Source organism: Eleutherodactylus coqui, chromosome 13, assembly GCF_035609145.1.
Source record: "Eleutherodactylus coqui strain aEleCoq1 chromosome 13, aEleCoq1.hap1, whole genome shotgun sequence".
NCBI classification, from domain to species: domain Eukaryota; kingdom Metazoa; phylum Chordata; class Amphibia; order Anura; family Eleutherodactylidae; genus Eleutherodactylus; species Eleutherodactylus coqui.
Window position 1 is genome coordinate 58,693,332 of NC_089849.1, and position 22,325 is coordinate 58,715,656.

Genomic DNA, 22,325 nt, shown 5'->3' on the forward strand with positions numbered 1-22,325 from the left:
TCACATGAACGGAATAGTTCCACAATCCACACCCAAAGACTCAGTTTAGGCCAGTTTCAGGCAAAGCCATCGGAGCATGTCCGTAATACGGATCTGTATTAGAATTTACAGATGACGTTACAACCATATGGCAATAGTATTTAGAATAGAAAAGAATAGCAATGCAGAGGAAAAAACACAAAGAATAAGTCTTGCTGCAATGAAAAATACAGCCATGTAAATGGATACATAGATTTACATCAGCTCTGTATTACGGTCCCCAAAACATGGACCAACTACGGATCTAAAATAGGCTTGTCTGAAAGCTGCCCCAATCTGCTACTGTGGAGTTACCCTCCATAACTCCCATGGATACATGTGGATTTTGGTGCCGAGTTTTCTGCCTCTCGATGCGTCCGATTGCAGAAGTATTCCGCTCGTGTGAACGCTCCTTTACTGGCCCACAAAGCGGTTCTTGTGATGATACAATTTTTAAGGAATTTCTACTTGCACAAATATAAATTAGAGGTGACATTTTTAGGTAACCGGTCCCTTGATGACTACACTGCTGCTAACGGGAACAACAACAGCCTCTCGGTAATGAAGACAATTGTTAGCACCTCATTGCACAAGCGGCTACAGTAGCAAAAGGACTCGTTGTAGTGGAAATATTGACTCTCCGCACTAAAAATAAATCGTCCGCTCCTGATGAATGGTGCTAATTCTGGGAAGACCTTTCTGAGTGGCGGCCGCTCAAGCCAGTCCATTTTGTCAATGTATCCAGTGCTAAACATAGAAACCATTAAACAGCGGCTTGTGTTTCAGTAAACATGTACTGGAGGATGTGGCCAACAGAGGTTACCGAAAGGTTTTATATCCTATATATTTTTTATATGCTAGTTAACTGTTGTATGAACAACAAGGTGTGTATGGAATAATGTATAATTAAGGATCCTCGCTGGGGGAACGGCCAGGGGTGGACCTACCATATGTGGAACCTATGCATTTGCCCAGCAGCCAAGGAGGTAAAAGCAGCTTCTTATGGTTTGTCAGATTTTATCCCTGATGAAGCTACATCTGTAGCGATACACTTGGGGGGTTACCTACAGCCTGTGGTTACATTTTTGTTTGAAACCTGGGCCTCCTGACAGTGTTTCAATGGTTTTGATTTAATTTTTTGATCTCTTAGCTCGGGGCTCGTCTACTCTGCCGTCAGGCTCCGTTCACAAATTTACCTGTTCCGTTTGCGAAGAAGAGAAACGGAAATAAAAATGGATTTAAACGTTTGTTTTATTCCTTATTGATTTCAAGGTTTTTCCTTTTTCCTTTTAAAGTAAGTATTTCTGTTTATTTCAGTTTAATTACGTTCTGCTTTGTTTCTGTTTTTCAACCCACTGAAATCGTTTAATTCTGTTTTTTATTTCCGCTTATCCCCTCCTCAAACGGAACAGAGAAATGGAAATGGTTAGGTGAGCCTAATAGCAGTATAGATGGGACCTTCGCACTTGTTTATGGATTAGATGTCACGTTGTAGTTACTTCTGGGTATCTGTTCACCTTGAATCAGTGAACTCTGCTTCCATTTAGTCCCATTGGCAGTGCTTGATCTCCGCACTTTATCTTGTATCACCTTTATGGATGTTTTTGATTCCTGCCTTATACTTTGCATTGTGAGGGCGCCCCCTAAGCATTTAAAGTGTGCTTGTGTTTTGAACTCTGCTTTGTGGATGAATTTGCCTATTGCTATTAGCAATTCTGTATCTGTTATAGCATTGAATGGGTTTTAATAGTTTTTTTAAAATCTACTATGTTTTTGTGATTACAAATAAAACAAACTGATTTTTCATAGGTGCGCACAATTTTCTGTTGCTTCTCTTCGTGTTTATACTGGATTCTTGGATACAAATGTAGGAGCCTCTGTAATTGTGTTGATACCTATATGATGGTGCCCTCTCCTTTCCTTACGAAATTGCATAAAAGGGACTGAGTTAATGATGTTCAGGACTTTGTAGATTGTTAGAGACCTTAAAGAGGACTTGTCAGCTCTCCTGACACTTCTGTTTTGGTAAATACTTGTATTCCCCATGAAATAGTTTAGGCTGGGTTCACACAGGGCGGATTTGCTGCGGTTTTGCCGCGGATTGCCGTTGCATATCCGCTCTGCGGCAAAACCGCTGCGTTTGCAGTGCAATGCAGCACAAATGAGATTTGCCAAAAAGCTGTTCTCACAGGACGGATTTTTTCCGCACAGCCGCAGTGCGAAAATGCAACTGCGGCGCGGTTTTAAAAGATGCAGCATGTTCATTCCTTGGTCTTTTCCGCAGCGCTTTTTTGTCCATAGACCTCTATGGACACAACCAAAACCACACCAAATACGTGACAAAAAGTAAAAAAGCGCTGCGTAAAAAAACGCGTGTGGATTTTTCCGCACGAAAATCCGCAAGCCCAAATTAACCTTTGAAGCGGTTTTGCCGCAGAAGCAGTTCTTCTGCGGCAAAACCGCAACGGAAAAACCGCAGCAAATCTGCCCTGTGTGAACCCAGCCTATAGACATGGCTTGGAATTGTTTTATTTGTATCTATTTTAATCATTGTTTTATAATCCATTGGTTAATTTTATTTTTATTTGATCATGCTCCATTGATCGGGCACATAGTTTTGAATAGTTTCTTTTGTATGTTTTTTTTCCATAATTGATTCATTTTACTTTTTCCTACTGACTTTTTAATTAAAACAATTATACTTATAAAAGCTAATAATTCATCGTATCTATACTCTCAGCACTTTATATTGACTTTTATTTAGTTTGGCGTTTTTATGTATGTACATTTTTATATCTCCATTTTATTCTTCTGCATTTGTGTGGATTTGCCACGTAATGGATTCAGTTGGTATATATAGTTTTATCCTTGTGTAGTTGATGGGTCCCTTGTAGAGATGAGTGAACACGCTCGGATAAGGTAGTTACTCGAGCGAGCATCGCTCTTCTCGAGTAACTGCATTCTCGTCATGTAGGATCATGTAGATAAATCCCCTTCAGGAGAAACAAAGTAATAATAAAACACACAAGAATAACTTCCAGCCCGTGAGCATGAGTCTGTCCATTGGAAAGGACGTGTGGTCAGGCAGTGCGCTCCAACGTAGAGCACACCCACCCAACAGAGTCGTGATCTGGGTGGTGGGTTCCACAGTGGAATGCACCAAACAAGACAAGGGACTAGAGATGAGCGAGCACGCTCAGTTAAGGCAGTTACTTGCAGTTAATGCGAGATATCTCTCTCTCTCCTCTCCTCTCCCCCCCCCCACGAACCTGCTCGCACGAGAATGCAGCTACTCGAGAAGAGCGATGCTCACTCAAGTAACTGCCTTAACTGAGCGTGCTCGCTCATCTCTAGTACCTTGTCTTGTTTGGTGCATTCCACTGTGGAACCCACCACCCAGATCACGACTCTGTTGGGTGGGTGTGCTCTACGTTGGAGCGCACCGCCTGACCACATGTCCTTTCCAATGGACAGACTCTTGCTCACGAGCTGGAAGTTATTCTTGTGTGTTTTATTATTACTTTGTTTCTCCTGAAGGGGATTTATCTACATGATCCTCTAAACATCTTGGAATAAACTTTTGCCATCTCCTTCCTGGTTGCCATACGATCTTTTATACAAGGCACCAGTGTCTGAGAAGCAAGGGTGAGAAGATTTGGCCTTCAATCCACTTGCATTTTTAAGTAATATACCTTTTATCTCTACCTACTCTTATATACTTTGGTATATGATTGGTCTTGCATGCCTATGCATCTTTTTTGCTGTCTTTTGTTAAATGCTTCATTTCCCATGAAGTAACATTTCCGGACCGTGTTTCTTAGAACTTTGTGTTGTTCTGTTGCTGTTATTCATCCTGAAAATGTATGAATAAATAATGTTACCGACCCCCTTGTCAAAGGCGTATGTCCTTAAATAGGCCACAGTGATTGAATAGTATCAGAATGTATACCTGACCTCAAGGGGTAACACCCAATTGTCAATTCATTCACCAATTTTATAGGAGCAATAACTAAGGAGTGGCACAACCCCAATGATTTGTTGTATTGTAAAGAATATAAGTTTTTACTAAAATACATTCGGAGAACTAAAGGGTCTTCTTTAAAGGTGGTGCTCTATGGCTTGCTTTTCAAGAGCAAGCGACCCTGGTATTGTTCATGTATGGAGCTCCTCTACTTTCTCTACTGTCAATTGACTGAAATTGTATTAGAGATGTTGTTGCCAGTGCTTCCTATGATATGATTACACTATAGTCTCATGTTAGAGCTAGTCCTATAGATTTCTCTATTACAGTCGTCCAGTGGAATTGTTCTGCCCTTTCCCCTTACACAGTGGAGATGTTCAGCTTGGATTGTTTGTCTCCAGCACAGTACTTCAAAGCTGGTTGAAAGAACTAAAGCTCTCAGGGCACTGGAAAGAACTTTGTTTCTTCATGGGATGTGTGAGGCATTAAAGGGGTTTCCCAGGCATATACTATTGATGACCTATCCTCAGGATTGGTCATCAATAGTTAATCACCGGGGACCCATCACTTGGGATCCCTGGTGACTAGCTAATTGTCTGGCCCACAGTCAGTGCAGTGAGGCTGGATGTGTTGTCCTAGTTGACGGGAGCAGAAGTGCCATAGCTGGTTTCACTCAGATTGAAATCAATGGAAGTATTGGGGTTCCAGCCCTTCTGCTTCTGACACCAAGGTCGAGACATGGAAGTGTAAATACAGCTTCAGCTCCCATTGATTACAAAGGGAATGAAGCTGCTCTGTAGCACTTTTTGCACAACATCCTATGACAACATCCAGCCCCACTGCACTGACAGGGAGTTGAGCGATCAGCTCATCATTGGGGATTCCAAGCAGTGGGCCCTCAGCGATTAACTGTTGATATCAAGTTTTTGCCTGGAATACCTCTTTAACCCGTTAACGACCAGCCCATAGTGTTTTTACGTCCTCCCGAAGTGGGCTTTATTCTCTGAGGACGTAAAACACGTATCCTGCAGAGAATAAAGCCACTCGGGCTGTGGACGTGACAGCTCCATGCTGTCGGTGTCCGCAGGTCACCGACAGCATGGAGCTGTCATCCTGGGCTGTTCGCCCCCCCCCCCCCCACGGCATTGCGATCGGCGCTATCCAATCGATAGCGCCGATCGCAAAAAAGGGTCCGGCATGCTGCTCCCCGCTCTCCTGCCGCTCCGGGCCCCGAAGCCGGTCTTCTGCGCATGCGCGCAAGGCGACATTACGTCAGCCGCATGCGCAGAAGGCCCGGCGGCGCGGGAGATTTAAAATCTCCTGGCTCCCGGCTCCTGTAGGTAGCCGGGAGGCAGGAGATGTCAGCGGGGACCGCGGTGAGTGGTCCCCGGTACCGCGATCGCCATTATCCAATGGATAGCGGCGATTGCGAAAAAGTTTTTTAAAAGTTTTTAAAAAGTCAGTTTCACCTCCCCTCATGGATCGGATCCATGAGGGGAGGTGAAAATACTCACCCCCAGTCCTCAGCGATGTCCCGGGACCCGAATCCCCGCCTGCGCATGCGCACCCGATGATTGACATCGGGCGCGTGCACAGAGGGGCTCAAGCCCCGTAAATTTAAAATCCCTCTGTTCCTGGCTGCCATGTGTAGCCAAGAGCAGAGGGATGTCACAAGGGACATGATCACTGTCATCCATTGGATGACAGTGATCATGTAAAGTAAAAAAAAAGGTTTTAAAAAGTTTAAAAAAAGTTTAAAAAGCGTATGTTTCATCTCCCCTCACGGATCATATCCGTAAGGGAGTATGAAAGTACGTACCTAAGGCCCCCGGATTTATCCGCGGACCTTACCACAGCTTCTGCGCACGCGCCCGTCGCCAAAATGGCGGACGCATGCGCAAAAGCTGTGGATTGCCAGGATAATTTAAATTCTCCCTGCTCCTGGCTACAAAACGTAGCCAAGAGCATGGAGATTTCACGGGGGGCCACGGTGAGCGGTTCCTGGTCACGTAAAAGTAAAAAAAAAATTTGAAGTTTCATCTTCCCTCACTGATGTGATTGGTGAGAGGAGATGAAACTTTTTACCGGAGGCCTGCGTATTTGAACCCCAACGCGATCCTCCTCCATGGACCTTCCCGAATTCTGCACATGCGATTGCCGGCAAAAAGCCGGACCCATGTGCAGGAGTCGGGGAGTCCAGGAAATTTAAAATCTCCTTGCTCCCAGCGACCAACGGTTGCCGAGAGCCTGGAGCAGTGACGGGTGGCCTTGTTGAGCGGTCCCCGGTCACATGATAAAAAGGTAGCGATCCCCCTTAGGCCGGTCTCACATGACCGGCTGGGAATTACGGATTCCGCATGCGTCTGATCCGCGGTAATACGCAGATCAATCGCATTGGATTACACAATTCCGCTCACATTAGTGGGTTGAAATTGCGTAATCCACTCGCAAAAAAGAGAACGCAGCAGGTTCTATTTTACCGCGAATATCCGTAACATAGAGCCTATTGTGCTCCATGGTCGCGGATATACCCACTGCCCATACGCAACTACGTTGTATACGGGCTGCGGGTACCCGCGTCATCACTAAGCGGCGGTGCGGGAAATGCAAACAACAAAAAAGGTGTACTGCGCATGACCGCCTGTGTGAGTACGCAGTTATACACAGTACATTACGTGGCCGTACGCAGGGTCACAGCCGGCTCACAGCTGGGATCCACTGCGGGCCTCCGCAAGCGGATTCCGCCTGCACCCGCGTGAGCCCGGCGTTATTCAGACCGCTACCTGTAATACGTAATTTACAAGAAGCCCCGGGAACGTTCGCCTTCCTGCAGTTCCAGGAGCAGCTTGTTGAGCGTCTTCTGTGTGAGACCGCCGCACCTCATTAAGCTTACGGAGATTCATGGAATGCCACTTTTTACACCCCATACCCGCCACTGAGGTCAAGAAAAGCCCCTCAAAATACATGAGAGGAGGGGGGATACCGGTTTTATTGCCCCATGGGCCCATTCCAACCAGCCTCCGTAATTACCCCTGTCTTCGGAAATACTACACAGTTCACATTATTACTTTTATCTAAGATTTGCGAACGCCAAAAAGGGCGCAGAGTGTGTGTGGGCGGGAAGGGGGTGGGGGATTTTTAGGGAGTCAATTTTTATTCCGTACAAATAAGCAATGGGGCCTGGGATTTATTCAGTTGTGCCCTGAAATCCAACGGGTGTTCCGTCCTTTATGGGCCTAGCCATGTGTCCTGTAAGTAGATTAGGGCCACAATGGGTATGTTTCTGAACTTGGGACCAACGGGGGTATCCATTTTGGGGTGACCGTCTTCATTCCTATGTACACTGTACAAAAAAAACTGTTTTTAAATTGAAAAAATTGCCAAAACAATTGAAAATCGTAACTTTTTCCTTCTGCTTTGCTTAGATTCATTCAAATACTGTGGGGTCAAAATACGCAGTACACCCCTAGATGAATTCGTTAAGGGGTCTAGTTTTCAAAATGGGGTCATTTGAGGGGGTTCTTTATAGTTTTGGCCGCTCAATGGCTCTATAAGTGGGCAATGGGGCCTGAAATTTATTCAGTTGTACCCTGAAATCCAACGGGTATTCCTTTCATTGTAGGCCTAGCCATGTGTCCTGTAAGTCTATTAGGGCCAAAATGGGTATGTTTCTGAACACGGGACAAACAGGGGTATCCATTTTGGGGTGAAAGTCTTCATTTATATGTGTGCTGTACAAAAAAAACTGTTTTTAAATTGACACACTAGCCCAAAAAATGAAAATCGTAATTTTTTCCTACTGCTTTACTTAGATCTATTCAAAAATTGTAGGGTTAAAATACACAGTACACCCCTAAGGCTAGGGTCACACGGGGCGGATTTGTTGCGGTTTTTCCGTTGCGGTTTTGACGCAGAAGAACTGCTTCTGCGGTAAAACCGCTTCAAAGGTTAATTTGGGCTTGCGGATTTTCGTGCGGAAGAATCCGCGCGTGTTTTTTTTCCACAGCGCTTTTTTACTTTTATCGCGTATTTGGTGCGGTTTTGGCTGCGTCCATAGAGGTCTATGGACAAAAAAGCGCTGCGGAAAAGACCAAAGAATGAACATGGTGCATCTTTTAAAACCGCGCCGCAATTGCATTTCCGCACTGCGGCTGTGCGGAAAAAATCCGTCCTGTGAGAAGAGCTTTTTGGCAAATCTCATTTGTGCTGCATTGCACTGCAAACACAGCGGTTTTGCCGCAGTGCGGATATGCAACGGCAATCCGCGGCAAAACCGCGGCAAATCCGCCCTGTGTGACCCCAGCCTAAATAAATTCGATAAGGGGTCTAGTTTTCAAAATGGGGTCATTTGTGGGGGTTCTCTATGGTTTTGGTCGCTCAAGAACTCTACAAGTGCGCAATGGGGCCTAAAAGGACTTCAAGCAAAATCTATTTTCTGTAAGCCACCAATTACTCCTTTCATTTTGGGCCCCGTTGTGCATGCGGACATAAGATTAGGGCCACAATGGGAATTTTTCTGAAAACCGCACAAACAGGGGTATCCATTTTTGGGTGCAAGTCTTCCTTCATATGTGTGCTGTACAAAAAAAGCTGTTTTTAAAATGACAGAATTGCCGAAAAAACGAAAATCACAATTTTTTCCTTTTGCCTGGTTTGAATTCATTCAAAAACTGTGGGGTCAAAATATGCAGTACACCCCTAGATAAATTCCTTAAGGGGTCTAGTTTTCAAAATGGGGTCATTTGTGGGGGTTTTCTATGATTTTGGGCGCTCAAGAACTCTACATGTGTGCTATGGGGTCTAAAAGGACTTCAAGCAAAATTTCTGTTTTGAAAGACACTGACTACTCCTTTCATTTTGGGCCCCGTTGTGGACTCAGATATAACATTAGGGCCACAATGGGTATATTTCTGAACATGGGAGAAATAGGGTATCCATTTTGGGGTGTAAATCCTGATTTTCATGTAAACTATAGGAAAAAAATATGTCTTTAAAATGACAGATTTGCAAAAATATGAAATTTTACTTTTTCTCCTCTAAATTGAATTAATTCCTGAAAAAAAAAACTGTGGGGTCAAAATACTCATGACACCCCTCAGTGAATACACTAAGGGGTGTAGTTTTTAAAATAAGGTCATTGGGGGGGGTATCTATTATTCTGACACTCGTGAGCCTTTCCAATCTTGGCTTGGTATAGGAAAACAAAGTGTTCCTCAAAATACTAAAAAGTAATGTTAAATTTGTACGTCTCCTAAATGGTTAAAAAAAACAACGAAAGTTTTTCCAATGTGCGCCCAAAATAAAGTAAACGGGTGGAAATATAATCTTAGCAACAATTTCTATATTATGTTTGCACATATTTAAGATATTGCAGTTGGAAATGTGAAAAAATGACGATTTTTTTCAAAATTTTCCCAATTTTGGCACTTTTAATAAATAAACACAAATTCTATTGGTCTATTTTTTCCGCCTAAATGAAGTACAACATGTGGCGAAAAAACAATGTCAGAATCGCTTGGATATGCAAAACCTTTCTGGTGTTTTTCCATGTGAAAGTGACACATGTCAGATTTGCAAAATTTGGCCTGGTCATTAAGGCGCAAACAGGCTTGGTCACTAAGGGGTTAAAGGGAATGTGTTATGAGAAAATTACATTCTGTATAAGTCAATTTTTTGTTAAGTGTTTTAAGAATTCTTGGTGTGTGTTTTTTGGTTTTTTTTTAAATCTTTGATGTCACAATCTGTATCAATGACACAATGGCTTCTGCACATCTCACAGAGCATGCCTACAACACTCTCCCATAGACGTTAATGGGTCCCATTCTGCCCATTGTGTGAATGGACCAGGATTTCTGCTGAAAATCGTATCTCTGTGAGCTGTTAACTGCAGCTTGGGCATTCTGCTCTTCCCCATAGCCATGTACAGACAACTGAATAAAAAATCTACATTCAGAAAATTAAAAACGGGTCATAAAAATGGAATGTTTTACAATCTGTTTTTGATTTAAGATATTGTGGTATTAGGTCACCCACAAGGTTGTAGTTAATCTGTTCCTCCAAGTGGTTGGGTAGCGTGTAATGGTGTTATACTACAGCTGGTGGATGATATTCTGTTAGATCACACATGCTGTATGCTGCCTGACCGCTGCGGTGCGGCATAGAAGGAAGCAATCGTTCATTAAGTGTGCATGGCTGATTGTTGGTCAACCACTAAAGCTACTAATTAAAACAATTGTAACAGCGGTTACGGTGGTACGTAGGGCAGAATCCTAGTCTGCCAACACTTAACATCCGTGTGCAGAAGGTTAACTTACACCGCCAAGAGTAGTGGTATTTGCAGGCCTTCGGCCACATAAGGGGCTTATGTCACTTACATAATGTAGGGGAATAAAGCGCTTTTTATACTTGTCCATTGACAAATGGATCATATCTCTAATCCTTCTTGTGTAATTCACAGGTTTTCTCCCAGTAAATGCCGTATATCCTGTATGGCACACATCTTCTCTATAGCCAGCGGTAACGTTGCAGTAAGTTTGCATTTCAATGAAGAGTTTGTTTTCCCAGCTATAAATAGGGGGGCATTTTTTCAGCTTGGGCTTTATTTCCTGAAAGCAGAACATAATAAAATGTGTAATTAAAGGCTGACAATGACAGGAAGAGCTATCCTGGGGAGCAGGCGGTAGGGAAAATCATACCAGTGAGCTGTGGCCAGCCTATTTTGAAACCGGGCAGTGAGGGCTGAGGTGTGTGAAAAGCAGGAGTTTATAAAATGAGCCGAGTAGTTGAGGTTGGATTCATAGGAAAGTTCAATTTACAAGAAAAGGCAAGGTGTGCAGCAGACGGGCTGGAGGTTACTGAGGGTAGTAGATGCAGACTACTTGGACAGGTTAGTATTTTGGCTTGTGCTGACATTGTATCGAGAGCATGTCCAGACATGTAGGCTACTTGAAAACATGTCGAGACACATTTGGAAACTTGTAATTTTTGCTGACTTTTTCCAATTGGGGGAGAATATGTACATGACTCGCATCAATTCACAAGTGTTCCAAAAAATATATGAGAATTTGGTGTGCATATTACCATTCAAAATTCAGATAAACTATGCACCTGGTTCGACCAGGTATACAGTGCAGGACGCGGTGGGGCTTTTCATACAGGAGTGATAGTTGTTTAGGCAATGGAGGCCGAGTGCATCAGAGATCTCTTTTTTTGGCCGCCCGCCGTCATACATAGATGACCGACTGCCTGTTTATGCTGAGCACCCATCACTTGCTACCGTTTTGAAATGAAGGATCTAGCAACTGATGAGCGAAGGGTGGGGGTGGGGGGGGATAGGTGGGGGTGGGGGGGGGGTGGACTGGAAAATGTCATAGTCTGCAGCGTTATTTTTTCCGTCAAATACAACGGAAACCTGACGGAATGAAAGCAAATAGAAGCCTTTCCATTTTTTGGAACTCAATTGAAATCAATAGGGTGAAAAAATACATTTTTTTTTCCTTCCATTTTATTTCAATTCCTCTCCTTTAAAACCAGATCGATGGAAACCCTGAACTGAACCCAAACACAGCCGAATCTGACCCTATACCCAGCTGGTGACCCCCTGAGTACCTGTTTGGATTCTTCTTATCTGTACTATGGATGTGTCGGCCAGCGCACATGCGCAGTACAGATAATGCCGCACTGTCGCTAGGCGAGGACGTGGATCCCGAAATCTTACCGCAGTGATGATTGCGGAAGGGCCGCTGGTCGACGGCTTCTATTGACTTCAATGGAAGCCATCCGCACAGATTTCCCCCACGAGCAAAAGAATCACAATTGATTTTGGCTCATGGACCGGAAAAACAGTTATTGCATAACATGCTATGGAAGGTATTTGCTGCAGAATCCGGAGGCAGACTCCCACTCTTCCGGATTCCACAATGCAAAGCCGGCCGTGTGCATTGGGCCCAACTTGTATTTTATTCATTTCAGCTTATGCACAATCTGAGTTGAACAATCCAATAGGGGATCCGATCAGTGATTGACGGCTAATCTTTCCCCATAAAGCTATATATCAATCCGCTCGGCTCCTCCTCTATAACATCATGCCTGTAGTTTGGATAACACGTTCCAGCTGACGGATTAAATTAAATTAAGCAGCGAACATATAGAAGTAGTGCATCTTTTTGTACGGAAAATGTGATTGAGTGAAAACTAGAGGTCATGGCCGTCACTTACCAACCACAGTAGGCCTGCGGATCTCTGTAATGCCTTTCTAAAGGCGACAACAATGGGCACTTTCTTTTTCAAATGATTCACAGATGAAGTAAAGCTTGGTTAATAGTCTATTTTCAGATAAATACCAGATTGGCAAAAAGCTGATTTATGTGGTGGAGGAGCCAATGGATTATAAACTTTCACCCAGTTCCTTAATTCCATTTTAAGGCTTTTTTTTGTTTTGATTTATATAATTTCTCAACAACCCCTCCTTCCATGCTGAAGCATCAATCTGCTGCGTTGTGGCCCTTTCATGATCCTATTGGTGATCTGTCTTTTTTTCATTCTTTAGCTCTTGCTTGACTACTTGCCCTGTATTATCTTGTTAAGTGTCTGTTCAAGCTGTTGTAAGGATGAGTCCAAAGTCCCCTTTTACACAGGACGATTATCGTGCAAATTACTCGTTAGATCGAGCGGTTTGCACAATTATTGTGCAATGTAAACGCATGCAGTGAAAGACCGATCAGCGATCACTGATCGGTACTTTCATGGAGACCATAAGATCATCAAAAGGGTGCATTCACACTGGCGAGTTTCACGCGGAAGTTCCGTCGAATAGCCATATGGATGGCACTCGTTTACGAAAATTAACTTACTGATTTCACTGTGTTCCTATTTTGGGATGATTCCACGGAATCCCACATTTTCTATGGGATTTTTTTTTTTAAATTGCATCATACTCACATGTGATGCACTTTGCATGCGACCTTAGTGCGATTTTCCCCCAGTGAAACTATTGGAAGTACTAGTGTGAAAACACACATGAAAAAACGCAAGGACACAAATGTGATGCATTATTTTAAGCAAAAATTTAAGTTTTAACCCTTTCCAATCCAAATTGTGTCCTGGTTTTCCTAGGGAGCTTACTCTTTTTCTGCCGTTATACAACGGTGCTATCTGCTGGCTAAAGCCAGTACTGCATGAGGTGACACGTTGGATAGGCTCGGACAGCAGAGAGGCTGGCAATATACAGTAAGAGAACCCCGATGGACATCTTCCAATATTGGAGCTGTACAGCCTTAAATCATAATGTCTTCAGACGTTACAGTGGATTGGAAAGGGTTAAGAATGTAAAAGTCCTGTAAGGGGTTTATATAATCTATGACTAAAGTCTAAAGTTGTCATCACACCTACAATAACTCTCCGACGAATAATCATGTTTCCACTGACTGCCATACACCTTAACATTCAGCTTGGCCAAACGTTTGTGTGTTTGGGGGTACATTCAATGTAGCAGATTTGGTGTGGATTTTTCACAGTGGAAAAAAAACGTCAAATTCCGTCACCATTGGTGCAGGTTTTGACGTGGATCTGCAGCAGACTTCACCCCTTCAATTGAAAGGTTGACAAATTCACTTCAAACTCTGGACTATTTGTTGCGGATTTTAACACAGGTTTTGGTGCTGATCCGAACCAAAATTTACCATGTCTGAACGCACCTTTAGGGGGTACCGGTGTATCTTGTCGACACCGGAAGCTAGGGGTAGGACAGCCCTTAGCAAGAGGAAATGCTCCTGTCAGGCCCCTAGCTGCTGATTGTCTGCATTCCTGTCTGGCCAGGAACATACTTGCAGCTTCCAACACACTGTGCAGGCCGACGGGGAGACAGACCACCTGCTTAGCAACAGTGTGCCGCGACCAGCCAACATGGAAGTGCGCCACAGTGCTTTCGGCACGTCCGAGCAGGAAGATTGTGACAGCGGAGCATGCATCGTACTGTGGAGGTAGACACAGTTACAGCGCAGTGCCCAGCAGGGACAGCAGGGAAGGGAAGCGGTTGACTAGGACTGTCACAGCGGCTACGGAATGGCAGATGGTTGCCCGCCAGGGACACTCACAGAATCAGAAGTGCCAAGGGAGAAGGCATCACTGTGCACAGTGACAGGAGCTCAGAACCACAGGGAAAGTAAAAGCGGGGTCTGCAGCACTGAGAGGAGACCGTGGGGAAAAGTGACTGCGGCGGCAGGAGCGGAAATGCCAGGCCGCCGGGTTCACAGTTACAGCACACCCTGTACTGCAGATGTTAGGCGGCTGGGGACACTACCACTGTCCACGGCAGCGTAGATGGTAGCAGGACGGGTTAGGGTGAGAGTAGGTGTGTGTGGCTCAGCCAATCTGCTGCTATGCTCCTCACTTGGCCCTACCCCATACATTAACTAGTCCAACCCACGTCTTCACCTATTCTTGCGGTGGAGACAGGATACACCAATACCCCTTTAGGGAGCTAAGCCAAGGTCAAACACCTGGTGGTAGCGCATCACTCGGAGAACAACAGAATTGGCCATTGAAATTCAGTATCCCAAGTCCTTCTTTCCCCTAAGCCGTCTAGCCCCAACAGTATCGGTGGATTCATATGACTAAACTTTAATATGTATAGGAGCCTTTAAAGGCTGGACCTTCAGGCATTCGACCAATCACTGTTACTCAGCAACGTATACAAGGTCACAACAGGTCAATTAGATGTCAGCAAGCATAGGCTGCTGCTAAATTATGTAATATAGCGGGATGTCAGGGGTTTTAGGTAATGCAAAGGTAGCATTTTTACTTGGGCCCAAGGGCCCCTTTGCCTCCAAAGAAGGCACCCGCATTCTGCATAGCACATGGTAAGTGGGGCTCTCTGTCACGGATTTTGCACTAAGGCTTGGGTTTACACCTCCGAGGACTGGACAGCAGCAAAACCCCTAATAAATATTCATGGGCACCCATTTATAATAAGGGGTGCAGAATTTAGGCGAAGCATTGTAAGAGTAATATGAATACCATGCCATTCACATAGTGGCTAATTTATATATTTATGACCTCATTCTAACATGATTGGTATAAACAGAAGGGTTTTTCTTGGTGTGATCTATTTTATGAACTACTGTCAACTACCAGGGTTCAACCCCCTCTGTTTCTAAGGTTGTCAGTGGTATTAACAGAAATGTATAGTAACAAAAGCTTGATTGTCACCCTTAAAGCCAGCTCCGTTTATCAGGCTACTATTTCCTGTTGTCCACATTATGGTGGTTCCACCCTGATCTGCTGCTGCCAAGCAATTGTGTGAGAATTGAGTTGGGAACAGCACAAGAATCCCATTGTTGTCATAATCTGACAGCGGATACACAAAGGCCCGAGTGTGAAGGACTCGTTCAGAGCTGTTCTAACAGCAGAAATCTCTCCATTGCTTTCCTGATTTCACCAGTTTAATGAACCTCATGTCTCCTGTGTTGGTAAAATAGAGGACGTGCGTATGCAGTCTTGTATCGCCTCTGCAACAAATCCGATTACTCACAACTGTTGTAACCTGCCAACATGTACTGAAGCAAATATAAATAACTTTAATAAGAATAATTGTATTTACCCCCATTGAACTATTACATTTTTGGGAAAGGAGATGTGTTTTCTCTTTCATTCCTTTTAATTCTATTTGTTTGTTTTATGCAGGTGGCAACCTGTTCCTGGAACCAAGGCAGCCATGTTAGTGAAAGTGAACAGCTTGAGACAAGTCCCATTATCTCCACCCTGTACACCTCTTCAAAGTAGCAACCCAAAAAGTTCTTTAGGCAGGGCTGCTGGATATGCCCATGTTCAGTCCACCTCTATGCAAACAAAATCTGGAGTTGATACAAAGCAATCAATGCAAGTAAAGAAAACGGATAATGGTGGATTCTGTCTTGTCTTGACCAATGGGGCCACATGTCAAACTCCACAGAGGACACCTACTGGGACACTGCAGCCTTCCTCCCCCAGGTATGGATCCCCACCACCTATATATGATGAGCCATCTTTGGATTCTCCAATTTATGATGAGCCTCCTGCAGAAATGGACTTTGAAAGTATGACTGCACGATCAATTTCGCCACCATTGTCCCCAGCTAGTAGTCTGCAGAGCCATTCTCCAACTCCAAAACTTCTGCCCTACCCAAGTTATCCAAGTAAACACAAGAGAAACCCTTCTGCCACAGAATACAGCCCAGCAGGTAGGGAGTATATCAAGCACATGGTCAATGTTGACCAGTCCTCTAAACAGACTATTTCACCCACTGGATCTCTTGATGTTCCTCCTAAACAGCCTCCTGGTCCATTGGCTTTAAAAGATAGCTTCAAGCATTCTTGGAGAGTCTTAGAAGCTAATGTTCTCAAGAACATGGAGGCTCACCATAACAGGCAAAATAGTCTTCCTCAAGAATACCCCACAGTGGTAAGTCAACAGGACTCTGGTTATTCCACAGGACCTTCTCCTAGCTTGAGAAAACGGAAAGGTAGAAGACAAGGCACAACACAGACAAGGCCTGGTTCAGTGGGCAGCAGCACTGAACTCAATGCACTAAATGATAAACTAATTGCAGAAATGAGGTCAGTAGTCTGCAGAACAACTGCAACAAGGGGCAGCAAGACTAGCTTGGACACGGACATGTTGGAGAACATTGCCCCAGACATGAACAAGGTGCGCTTTCAGACGGACTTAAACTGTGTAGGCAGAGGGTCAAGAGATGACCTCACATCAAGCAGTAGGTCTTTGTACAGACTTGGATCTGAGGTGAGAGATTGCAAAGGAGATGTAAATACTCAACTAGAAGTAGTACGACAGAAACGGACCTATGAGAAGATGGACTTCATGGAGAAGAAGGTCACAAGCCAGATAAGCTTACTCTCAACAGAATCCACAAGAACAGTATCACAGGTACTTACTTTATTTTCTTCCCACTTATACTCAAGCTATATCCCAGCACTGGGAGAAAATGTGCATTGGAGCTCCAACTCATTGTTTGACTCTAAGGCCTCCCTCACACACATTTTTGTACAGCTTTTAGTGCTGCCTTTTCAGCGCTGTGCTAAACGCCGTACAACGCTCCCATTTATTTCAATGCAAGCACTAGCTGCACTACCTAAAAAAAAAAAAGGATACTTGCCTAGCTGGCGCTGTCCCGGTCCCTGCTACAGCTCTCCAGAGCTCTGGGCAGGCTGCTGGGCACTTGTCTAGCCGACAGAGCATCTGTTGCTAGTGACTAGAATTTAAGTCCCTGCCTCCCAGTGAGAGATTGCTCTGATTGGTTCAGGAGTGCTGGCTCTGCCAATCAGAGACGGCACTCGATGCACCAATCGCAGCCATTCAATGAATGGCTGTGATTGGTGCATCCAGCGCTGGCTGTGATTGGCTTAGCCTGCTGAAACTCAGTGGTCTCAGCCAATGAGTGCAATCTCTTTCTGGAGGTGGGGTCTTCAAACCCTGTCACTAGCAAAAGATCCTCTGTCGGCGATGACAAGTGCCGAGAGCTCCAGAGAACAGTGGCAGGGACCCGAACAGCGCCAGCTGGGTGAGTATTGATTTTTTTTTTTCTTTTCAGCATCCTTGGCTGCGTTTTCAGCACAGTTGAAAAGGCAGCAAAAACATTGACACAAATGCATGACAACGCTGCTGAAACCGCAGTAAACACAGTGTTAAACGCTGCGTTTCTGCAAATGCCTGTGTGACGGAGGCATTAAAGTGTGAAAAACAATTTTTACATCTTGCATCCTGAGATTCTGTCTTGAAGATTGCTTGAGGTTACAGGCCCAAAGTCTGTCGTAAAGTTGACTAGTTTTGATGACAACACTTTCTGTTTTGATTTCAGTCAGTGTTGTCATTGAGATCTTGTAAGGCTTGTAAGTATACGGGGAAACCCCATACATACCCCCATATGCATAACTGCTACTATTGAAGCTAGGTAGGATGTCAGTAATGTTGTGTTTGCCCTACTGAATCTGCACAAGGTCTTCATAACAGCACTGCAATTGACAGAAATCCAAAGGGGACTGCTGAGTGTACATTATTGGTAGTGATATACACCTCATATGCTGCAGAACCTCTTTTTAGTTTAATACAGTACTAGCCAGTGCGTTGTCTCTATACAATACCAGATATGGTGCACCTTCCATACAGTGCCCGCCTGTGTGCCCCCCCTACAGTGCCAACCACAATATGCTCCCAGAAGCTATCCAAAATGCCTTTCTACCCTTATGTGTCAACCTGCACACCCACATGGTTTATCTTCTGCACATTCCATTAGCAGTTTGGTTGAAAAGGGTATTTTACACAGGGCCATTATCTCCCAAATTCTCGCTGGAAACAGTGGTTTCAAGCAATAATCGTTCGGTATACATGTGCCCACCGACAGAGTGAGAAATCATTCACTTCTCTCAGTCACTTGGTTTTTAGCAAAACTTAAAACCAAACAACTATTGGCCCGTTTAAGCAGGTGCCGCTCAGTGAGCGACTGCTGTAAACTGTGAATTGAGGCGGGCGGGCCGGAACGGAGTTCCATTGACTTGAACGACTATTGCTCCTGTGTAAGCAGAAAATGGTCATTTTCTACTGACCAAAATCACACTTGCCCGTATGAATATGGCCTAATGATCATTTGGGCCATACAGCACTGCTAATTCTATGTATATGGAGCTGGGCGAGCGCTGATCAACTAAAATATCGATCTGCGCTTGTTCCTGCCAGTATAAAAGGCCCTTTAGTGTTGTAAACCTATCCTTGGAAATAGTTGGGTTTATTGTCAGCCATGGAGCGTGTGGTTGGCGGTGAAACGTGCAGTCTCATGTTTTGACTAGTTGAACTAGTTCCGTGAGGCAGTTGTGTTGGCCTCAGGCGTGGTCATAAACTTTCCACTGCTGGAGGGACATGCCAAATATTTCAAGGTAAGACACTTGAGGTTTTCACAGTTTACGTTATGATGTGTGTCTGAATAAGCTCTAAGCCGGTGTATTGCTTCCTGGTTTTAGGCTGAACTCAATGTTATGTGCATTGTAGATGCCAAATGCAAAATTGCACAGGTTTTGTACATAATATTAGCGACTAGAGATGAGCGAGCATACTCGCTAAGGACAATTGCTCGATCGAGCATTGTCCTTAGCGAGTATCTCCCCGCTCGGAAGAAAAGGTTCGGCTGCCGACGCGGGTGAGAGGTGAGTTGCGGCCATGAGCAGAGGGGAGAGAGGGAGAGAGAGATCTCCCCTCCGTTCCTCCCCACCCGCCACCGGCAGCCGAATCTAGGTACTCGCTAAGGGCAATGCTCGATCGAGCAATTGCCCTTAGCGAGTATGCTAGCTCATCTCTATTAGGGACCCTTCACACAGGATGGACTATTTAGCATCAAAATCCGCACTGCTACCCGGTTTCCCTGAAAATAAGACATAGCATGATTTTCCAGAATTTTTGAGGATGCAAAATGATTTTTCAGGCTTTTTGAGGATGCTTGAAATATAAGCCCTACTCCAAAATTAAGCCCTGCTAACAGTTCATTTAAAAAGTCAATTTAAATAGTGTCCAGGCAGCTATACATGTAAAAAAGTTAAACCTTTTTGAACAAAAATTAATATAAGACACTGTCTTATTTTTGGGGAAACACGGTAGCATGCAGAATTCTGCTGGCAATTCAACATCAAAATCTGTAGACTTCAGGGCTGGCATATTCTGCAACGCTACTGCACCATATGAGCCCCATGCACTGATTTCATTTCTGCCGCATGTAGGTTAGATTTGTTGAAAAATTATCAACGTTAGGCCGCCTGCAGACGAGCGGAAATCCCGCCGCGGGATTTCCCGCGGGATTTCCGCCGCTGAAAGTCTGCATAGGAGTGCATTACAATACGCACTCCTATGCAGACGGCCGCGGTTTGGCCGCGCGAAATCTCGCGCGGCAAACAAACCGCGGCATGTTCTAATTTTGTGCGGAGCACGCACTCACCTGGCCGCCGGCTCCGGTCTGCGCATGCGCCGGCTGCGCGGCAGCCGGCACATCAAAGAGCCGGGGCCGCCAGGCGCGGGTGAGTACGCGCTCGTCCCTGCAGGCTCTGGGGTCGGATCGCGCGGCGAGATTTCTCGCTGCCGGATCCGACCCGCTCGTCTGCAGGCGGCCTTACTGTTATTGTAACACCTGCAAATCCAGAAACTGTCATACTAATATTTTTATATACCCCCGACAAAAGGCGCCCCTTCGTGTGTTAGGTGCACCATGCCTTGGGAAATTAATATATTAAGACCAGCATTGAAAACGGCAGTCTAGGTACATTTCCCCCCATTATTTATACCATGGGGTGAGCACCATAAAAAAAGAAAATTCCAGAACTGCTGTTTGTTTATTCATCTGCATAACCAAAAACACAATAAAAAGTTGCATGTACCCAAAAATGGTGCCAATTGACAGAACTCCTTCAATAAAAAAAAAAAAACTATATGCAGTTATATTGACCTGCAGAATAAAACTAACCTGTCATTTATACCGTACAGTGAACCTTGTAGAAGCACAAGTAAAGAAAAAAAATGCTAGAATGCTACATGGGTATATTTAGAATGAGGTTCAGTAGCCCTTTAATGGTAGTATTGCATGTAGATGTCTCAGCAGTACCCTGAAAGTTGTCTTATATTGCGGTGCATTGGAGCCAAGTTTAGCTTCATCGTGGTTTTCGTTAGTGGACAGTATTCTAGAGAAATCACTGAGGCATTTTATAGGTATGTACTTATATAGTTTTAAACATAAATTTAAAGTAGATTTTCCAAGCAGTCCCACAAACCATGTAGGCATGAGCAGGCTGAAATGTTACAGTATCAGGCCTAAGTCACACGGGCGTTTTTTCCCGCGATTTGTGGATCGCATGACGGATGCGCATCCGCAAATCGCGTGACCGGGGCCGAAAAATCGCCCGAAAAAACTGCTTCTAGCCGCGTTTCAATAGAAACGGGCCAGAGCAGTCCAGCGCATTGAATTCAATGGAGCCGGCAATACAGCCGGCACCATTGAAAGCAATGGGCTGCGGGCGATCTCACGATGAATTTTCGGGAAGGGCTTAAAAATATAAGCCCTTCCCGGAAATTCATCCAGAAATGTGTAAAAACAAAAAATATATATATACTCACCTGGTCCCGGCAGACGGAGTTCAGCCCGGCCGGCAGTTCTCCTGAACTGCTCTGAGTAGTATTCAGCAGCCGGGGATTTAAAATCCCCGCCTGCTGAATGAGCTGCCTCTGATTGGTCACAGCCTCACCAATCAGAGGCAGATTCCACTCACACACCCATTCATAAATTCATGAATGGGTGAGTGAGTGCTGCCTCTGATTGGTCCCTGCGCTGAGCCAATCAGAGGCAGCACTCACTCACCCATTCATGAATGGGTGTGAGTGAGAGCTGCCTCTGACTGGTAGGGCTGTGACCAATCAGAGACAGCCCATTCAGCAGGCGGGGATTTTAAATCTCCGGCTGCTGAATACTACACAGAGCAGTTCAGGAGAACTGCCGGCCGCGCTGAAGTCCGTCTGCCGGGACGAGGTGAGTATATTCTTTTTTTGTTTGTTTGTTTTTACACATTTCTGGATGAATTTCCGGGAAGGGCTTACATTTTTAAGCCCTTCCCGACAATTCATCCCGCGATCGCCGGCAGCCCATTGCTTTCAATGGAGCCGGCTGTATTGCCGACTCCATTGAATTCAATGGGCAAACATCATTCTTCTCTGCCACAGCTGTTACAGCTGTGGCAGAGAAGAATGATTGGTCTTCTATATGTTCTCAATGGGGTGGGCGCTGCTGCCGCCGGCCCCATTGGGCGCATATAGAGAAGAGAACAGGAATCGCAGATCGCAGATAGGTGCGATCTGCGATTTCTGTTCTATAATTTATCGGACAAGCGCATAAAAAGCGCTCATGTGTCCGATACCATTGCAAAGCAATGGTTTTATAAAATCGCCGGACGCATGCGCACGTGCAAATCGCGCAAAAAAATGCCCGTCTGACTGAGCCCTCAGTCAGTACTGCAGGGTATGTAAAAGCTGACGAGATGAGAACAAGGCTGAACCACGAGTGGCCAGGGCAAGGCATCCATCCCTGCAGATGTTGTAGCCATCCGTCCACAGCATCCTTCTCATATAATTCTTCAGGCTTACATGACAGAGCAAATATCTAGTGGGATTTAGAATTACAAGTCCAGCCATAGTTCGAATTACACGTGAATTCCAAAACCCTGGCATCATTAGGATCCCATCAATTACATCTTGTTAAAAAGGCTGGACAGCCAAGTGTTCCTCCAGTCAAGTATATAGTCCCCCAGGTCCTCTGCTCTGGGGCTA

General features: G+C 44.8%; 1 protein-coding gene across 2 annotated transcripts in view; it reads left to right on the plus strand.

The window, feature by feature from the left end:
* The window catches only part of LOC136587276 (rho GTPase-activating protein 39-like), a 121,354-nt gene that overhangs the window by 68,604 nt on the left and 30,425 nt on the right, over window positions 1-22,325 (plus strand). For both annotated transcript variants that reach the window (XM_066585821.1, XM_066585822.1), the window contains exon 3: window positions 15,662-16,901. In XM_066585821.1, the coding sequence (XP_066441918.1) occupies window positions 15,662-16,901 (1,240 nt within the window). The remainder of the gene's footprint in view (window positions 1-15,661; window positions 16,902-22,325) is intronic.